Source organism: Puntigrus tetrazona, unplaced genomic scaffold, assembly GCF_018831695.1.
Source record: "Puntigrus tetrazona isolate hp1 unplaced genomic scaffold, ASM1883169v1 S000000513, whole genome shotgun sequence".
In the NCBI taxonomy this organism is placed as follows: domain Eukaryota; kingdom Metazoa; phylum Chordata; class Actinopteri; order Cypriniformes; family Cyprinidae; genus Puntigrus; species Puntigrus tetrazona.
Window position 1 is genome coordinate 115,799 of NW_025048150.1, and position 6,702 is coordinate 122,500.

Consider the following 6,702-nt stretch of genomic DNA (forward strand, 5'->3'; position numbering starts at 1 on the left):
CGGTGACAAAGGGCAGCCCTGTCGGAGTCCAACATGCACTGGGAACAAGTCTGACTTAATGCCGGCAATGCGAACCAAGCTCCTGCTCTGATCATACAGGGATCGGACAGCCCTTAGCAAAGGACCCCATACCCCATATTCCCAGAGCACCCCCCACAGGACACTACGAGGAACCCGGTCGAATGCCTTCTCCAAATCCACAAAACACATGTGGAATGGTTGGGCAAACTCCCAGGAACCCTCCAGCATCCTGAAGAGGGTATAGAGCTGGTCCAGTGTTCCACGTCCAGGACGAAACCTGCATTGTTCCTCTTGAAGCTGAGGTTCAACTATCAGACGAATTCTCCTCTCCAGTACCCTGGCATAGGCTTTCCCAGGGAGGCTGAGAAGTGTGATTCCCCTATAGTTAGAGCACACCCTCCGGTCCCCCTTCTTAAAAAGAGGAACCACCACCCCGGTCTGCCAGTCCAGAGGCCCTGTCCCCCGCGTCCACGCGATGCTGCAGAGGCATGTCAGCCAAGACAGCCCTACAACATCCAGACACCTGAGGTACTCCCGAACTCCTCCCAGACCCAGACTCCTCCCAGAGTTTTTGCCTGCACAACCACCCGGGCAGCGGTCCGTTTGGCCCACCGGTACCTGTCAGCTGCCTCAGGAGTCCCACGAGCCAATCAGACACGATAGAACTCCTTCTTCAGCTTGACGGCATCCCTTACTTCCGGTGTCCACCATCAGGTTCGGGGGTTGCCGCCACGACATGCACCGGAGACTTTACGGCCACAGCTCCGGACGGCTGCGTCGACCAAAGAGGTAGAGAACATAGTCCATTCGGACTCAATGTCTCCAGCCTCCCTCAGGATCCGGTCAAAGTTCTGCCGGAGGCAGGAGTTGAAGATCTCCCTGACAGAGGTCTCTGCCAAATGTTCCCCCATGCCGCTGTTTCGGGCTGAGCCTGGCCGGGTCCCGTGGGGCAAGACCCGGCCACCAGGTGCCCAGGCCGCGACTCCATTAATGTTATTCTCCATAAGGGGTGAGGTGGACCGCTCTTTGTCTGGCTTGTCACCTAGGACCTGTTTGCCTTGGGAGACCCTACCAGCAGCATATAGCCCCGGACAACCTAGCTCCTAGGGTCATTTAGGCACTCAAACACCATGTCATACTGTCTTTTTCATGCTTGTACAGCAAAATAAATAAACTTTGACTTGACTGGAGCCCAAAAACAGTCATAAGCAGCACAGGTATATTTGTAGCAGTAGCCAACAATATATTGTTTGAAAAAATTAACAATTTTTCATTAGGATCAAAAATCATTAGGATATTAAGTAAAGATCATGTTCCATGAAGATCTTTTGTACGTTTTGGGGAAAAAAAAGTCCTATCCTAACAAACCATACATCAATGGAAAGCTTGTTTAGCTTTTAGATAAGGTATACATGTCAATGTGAGTTTTGTGGTACAGGGCAGGGTCATATATCAATCAATCAATCATTTTTATTTATATAGCGCTTTTAACAACACAGGTTGCATCAAAGCACTATATTAGGGTTAGTTACTTAGTTTTAAGGTCGAATAATGTCATCTCTCCAAACGGCATAAAAATTTAATTTTTAAATTTCAAGAATAAGCAGAGAAGAATCGCGAGAAGTCAGAATCTCGTGTCACACTTGCAATATTCCTAAACTCCAGATCAAATTATATTAAACACACAAAGAGCGTCTTACTGCTTGAACCGGATCAAACTGAAACGAGTCCTGAGTTTGTTGATGTGAAGATCCAAAACACCTGAAGAGAGAGAGAGAGAGAGAGAGAGAGAGAGAGAGACCTGAGAGAGTTGAGAGAGAAGAGAGAGAGAGAGAGACCTGAGAGAGAGAGAGAGAGAGAGAGAGAGAGAGAGAGAGAGAGAGAGAGAGAGAGAGAGAGAGAGAGAGAGCATCGCTCAGTGCAGGCTCAGATCTTCATCAGAAGACAATCACTCGCTGAACTGAACTGATCGATCACTTTGGATCTTTTCCTCGATGAATCAAACGGCCAGCGTCTCTCATCAGGTGAAATGTCAGTCTTCATCATCCAAGAGCATCACAGTAAGTGTTTTCTGTCGTTGACATCGCTGGAGTTTTGTGCTTTTTGTGTTTTTTTCCCCTCGAAATGCAACCAGTGACATACTGACTGAACTAAACTAATCAAACGCGGATGATCGATAATCGTTCAGTTTAATGTCGTGATATTTCCCGTGATGCGGTTGTTTGTCTTTGTTTCACTTTTTCGTGTAGCTTACTACATAACACACAAACAATGCCAGAAACATAAGAAAGAAGATTAGATTATTTATGAATGCATGATAAGGTTTTTTTTCTTCTTTTTCTGACTCTCATTAGAGCACTGTCTCATATATTCTGGGTTACCTGCAGTATATGGTGTGTACACAGAATTTGATCTATTATTAATTCAGGATGAGAGAAATAAATGATTCTCAGATGTATCATAAGTCTCTTTAATAATTCAAAACTGATTTTGAGCTTTTTTTGAAGGCAATGAATCAGTCAGATTTCAGTATTTAAATGATTTCAGGTTTCTTTCCAAACGATCAAAATGAATTCAGATCGAGTTCAGACAGATCGTTCAAGGAGTAACAGCTTGAGATGGACTGAGACACAATAAGCTTGAATTGATTTAAGAAAGAAATTATAGAATGAAATCACATAAAATAACTTGATTCATAAAAGACATGAATAATTCTGAAGGACGTTCCGCTGCAGATGTACTTGGACAGGTGCATGGATTCTTTAATGGTTGATGATTTGTGTAGAGGAAGTCTCTTTGTGTAGTTTATTCCAGTCGGGAGTCATGTTTGAGCGGCTCATAAATGTTTGATCGTTTATGATGGACTGGAGCAGAGGATCTTCATCCTCCTCCTCCTCCTCGCTGTAGTCTCCTCGAGTGACTCACCTTCATCTCCACAGCGATCTGGAAAACACCAGCAGCGTCTCTCTCACATCTCACTACTGTAGAGAGTGTGTGTGTGTGTGTGTGTGTGTGTGACTATCTGATCTTTCAATCTTTCATCAGTGCTGGACACTAGAGGTCAGTCAGCATCAAACGTCATTCATGCATCAGTCCATCATCTCATCATTACACACACACACACACACACACAGAGCTTAGTGTGTGTTTGAGTGCTCATATTACCTTCAGAGATGCTCTGTGATATCAGATATGCTCATAATGGGAACTCATGTTACACAGACACACACACACATTTCCAAGTCACTTCCCAATATTAGACTGAACCCTGTATCTGTATCCGTGACAAGCGCTGGTGTAATTAGTTAAGAGTTTTGTAATTGAATGAAGAGGGTGTTTGTATGCGTCTCGTCTGGAGAAGATCTGATAGCGCTGGAGACTCTGATCAGAGGAAGTGACAGAGAACGACAGAGGAAGTGGAAGGACAAAAGAAAAGGGACCGAGGGATGCTTTGTGGAGGTTAACAGAGAGATGAAGTTGAGAGCTTCTTCTGCTCGGATACATCACACAGATTCGTGGCACATTATGGCTTGTTTAATGACCAACACTGAATTGAATCTGATGAGTTTTAGAGTATCAGTTCCTCTACTCTTTTTAATAGTCAACTTCTTTTAGAGTCATTAGTCATCAGATACTCTTAAAATAATATGAAAACCTCCCTCCGGCCTGCAGTCGATCTGTGCAGCAGATAAGACCGTTCTGGTAGTTTCTGTACAGTAATCAGACGCTCGTCTGCCACAGAAGTCCAGAAATCAGTGTTTTCAGACACCTTCAGGTCCAGCACAGGCTCTTTTGGCTCCGATCCGAAGCACAGATAAATCATTCATGTTCTGGCCATTAGCGTTGATCTGGGGTTTGTAAACTCTTTCCCGTTATTGGTTTTATGGCACATCAAAGAGGAATTAAAGATGCTTGTTGTAGATGAGGATGGTTGTTGTGGGCGGCAGACCGCTAATGTGCTGCATAACTCTACGAGACGAGCTCCCACGCAACAGATGCAGAAACACGCAAACAGAGCGCCTTTATGTGTTTATATACTGTACAAACATCCGCCAGCTTTCTGCTTCTAAACACGTTTACACCGCTTCTGAAAACGCTGCAGCAACAAACAGTGTTTAGTGAGGATTTAATGTAAGAATTAGTTAATAAGAATTAATAAACAATGACGCTTTCTGTGTGTTTTTCTAAGTAATACAGTAATATAAACAGACATAAATGTTAAGCATAAAAACAATGAATGTAAAATGTTGCTTTTTGAGATTTTTGAGAAAGTCTTCGGTTTAATTTAATCGCAGTTTTTGTTTTTGTTTTTCTGAGCAAAAAATAAATCTCATACATTTTCCCAGTTTACAGAAAACACCCACTAAAATGTCAACAAATCAATTTCTGACTTATTAAAAATTACTTTCTAAACAAATACTAATTAGTTGTAAATTTACACTTTTAAAATTTGCCACTATCCTAGGTTTTGCCTATTTGTCAGTACTTTTTTGTACTAATTTACAACACAATAAAATTGAATAAAAAGTATGAGAGATTATATATTTTAATATGTACAAGTCAGAATAAGCATGTTTGAATTTTTACTTAAATATTCTCTTATACTGAATAACAATTACATTATTTCAACCAAGTTTTGACGTTTTATTCACCCACAATAGACACTTTACTTACAGTTCATGTGCTTTCTATGGACTTTTGTAAATGTATTTCGATGCAGACCTCCTAACATCTTGGACTCTTGTTGATAATAAATAGTGTTTTGTCTCTCTTTAACCTGTATAATCATCAGATTTCAGTATTAAACCGTATTAAACAGCACTGACTTGACTCGATTATCAGACTGAAGCCCATCCGGTGTCTCTGTGGATGATTCACTTCATTTCCTAGTGTTCTTACTAGATCTCAAGGACTGTTTTGTGCTCAAAGAGAGAGATCTTCTGTGTTTTCAGTGCTCCATCACTTCATCACATTTACCATCATAGACGTGATCAGATCAGACAGACATCTGTTCATTTCTGGTCTGTGTGGTTCAGCAGCGCTCTCTTCCCACACATCTCCAGTCGTAATGGATCTCATGTCTTCATGTTACTGCTGTCGAGTCGCTCGCCGTCTGCTCGAGGATCTGTGCTGCACGTGACGGAGGTCAGGGGTCGGCGTGAGGAACTGTGCTCTGAAAACAGACAGACGGGTAGATGTTATTGTAAGACCTTATATGTAGACCTTATTGTATTAAATTATTGTACTATATATATATATAAACTGGAGATCGGGGTGAGAGGTAGGTTAGGTTAGGGGTGGAGGTCGGCGGGTAGATTCAGTGATCGGGGGTTCAGTGATCGGAGACAGGTAGGTTAAGGGTGGAGGTGGGTGGGTTCAGTGATCGGGGGTGGAGACAGGTAGGTTCAGGGTGGAGGTGGGCGGGTTCAGTGATCGGGGGATGGAGACCGGTAGGTTAAGGGTGGAGGTGGGCGGGTTCAGTGATCGGGGATGGAGACCGGTAGGTTAAGGGTGGAGGTGGCGGGTTCAGTGATCGGGGGTGGAGACAGGTAGGTTAAGGGTGGAGGTGGGCGGGTTCAGTGATCGGGGTGGAGACCGGTAGGTTCAGGGTGGAGGTGGGGCGGGTTCAGTGATCGGGGGATGGAGACCGGTAGGTTAAGGGTGGAGGTGGGCGGGTTCAGTGATCGGGGGATGGAGACCGGTAGGTTAAGGGTGGAGGTGGGCGGGTTCAGTGATCGGGGTGGAGACAGGTAGGTTAAGGGGTGGAGGTGGGCGGGTTCAGTGATCGGGGTGGAGACCGGTAGGTTCAGGGTGGAGGTGGGCGGGTTCAGTGATCGGGGGATGGAGACCGGTAGGTTAAGGGTGGAGGTGGGCGGGTTCAGTGATCGGGGGGGATGGAGACCGGTAGGTTAAGGGTGGAGGTGGGTGGGTTCAGTGATCGGGGTGGAGACAGGTAGGTTAAAGGGTGGAGGTGGGGGTTCAGTGATTGGGGATGGGTGGGTGGGTTCAGTGTGGTGGGGCGGGTTCAGGTGAGACAGGTAGGTTCAGGGGTGAGGTGGGCAGAGGTGGGGTGGGTTCAGTGATCGGAGGTGGAGACAGGTAGGTTAAGGGTGGAGGTGGGGGGGTTCAGTGATCGGGGTGGAGACAGGTAGGTTAAGGGTGGAGGTGGGCGGGTTCAGTGATCGGGGAGTGGAGACAGGTAGGTTAAGGGTGGAGGTGGGCGGGTTCAGTGATCGGGGGGTGGAGACAGGTAGGTTAAGGGTAGAGGTGGGCGGGTTCAGTGATCGGGGGTGGAGACAGGTAGGTCCAGGGGTGTAGGTGGGAGGAGTTGGATCAGATCTTGTTCTGTAGTGAGGACCGTCTCGTGTCTAGTACTTTTATCAATGTTTTACAAGGCTTTGTAAAAAGTTAACCAAGTGAATAAAACTATCTAGGCTTCTTCAGATCTCTGTAATATGAAATATCAACTAAATTATACACTCAAGGGAGGAGTTCAAAGGTTTTATATATATATATATATATATACACAGAGGTTTGGACATCAGTGATATTTGGTCATGAGCTGATATTAAATCCTGGACTTTAGACTGAGAGAATCTCATTTCGATCTGTTTGCAGACTGTGTAGTGTGTGAGTGATGTCCAGATGAAGGGTGTGCTGCAGTACTCTGTCCTGACCACT

The 6,702-nt window shown here is 45.1% G+C and overlaps 1 protein-coding gene across 1 annotated transcript in view; it reads left to right on the forward strand.

Moving 5' to 3' along the window:
- Positions 1 to 1,936: 1,936 nt before the first annotated feature.
- LOC122334310 (inactive dipeptidyl peptidase 10-like) overlaps positions 1,937 to 6,702 on the forward strand; it is a 36,033-nt gene continuing 31,267 nt past the window's right edge. Inside the window, exon 1 of the mRNA XM_043232109.1 lies at positions 1,937 to 2,081. Within this exon, the coding sequence (XP_043088044.1) occupies positions 2,016 to 2,081 (66 nt within the window). The 5' untranslated portion in view covers positions 1,937 to 2,015. The remainder of the gene's footprint in view (positions 2,082 to 6,702) is intronic.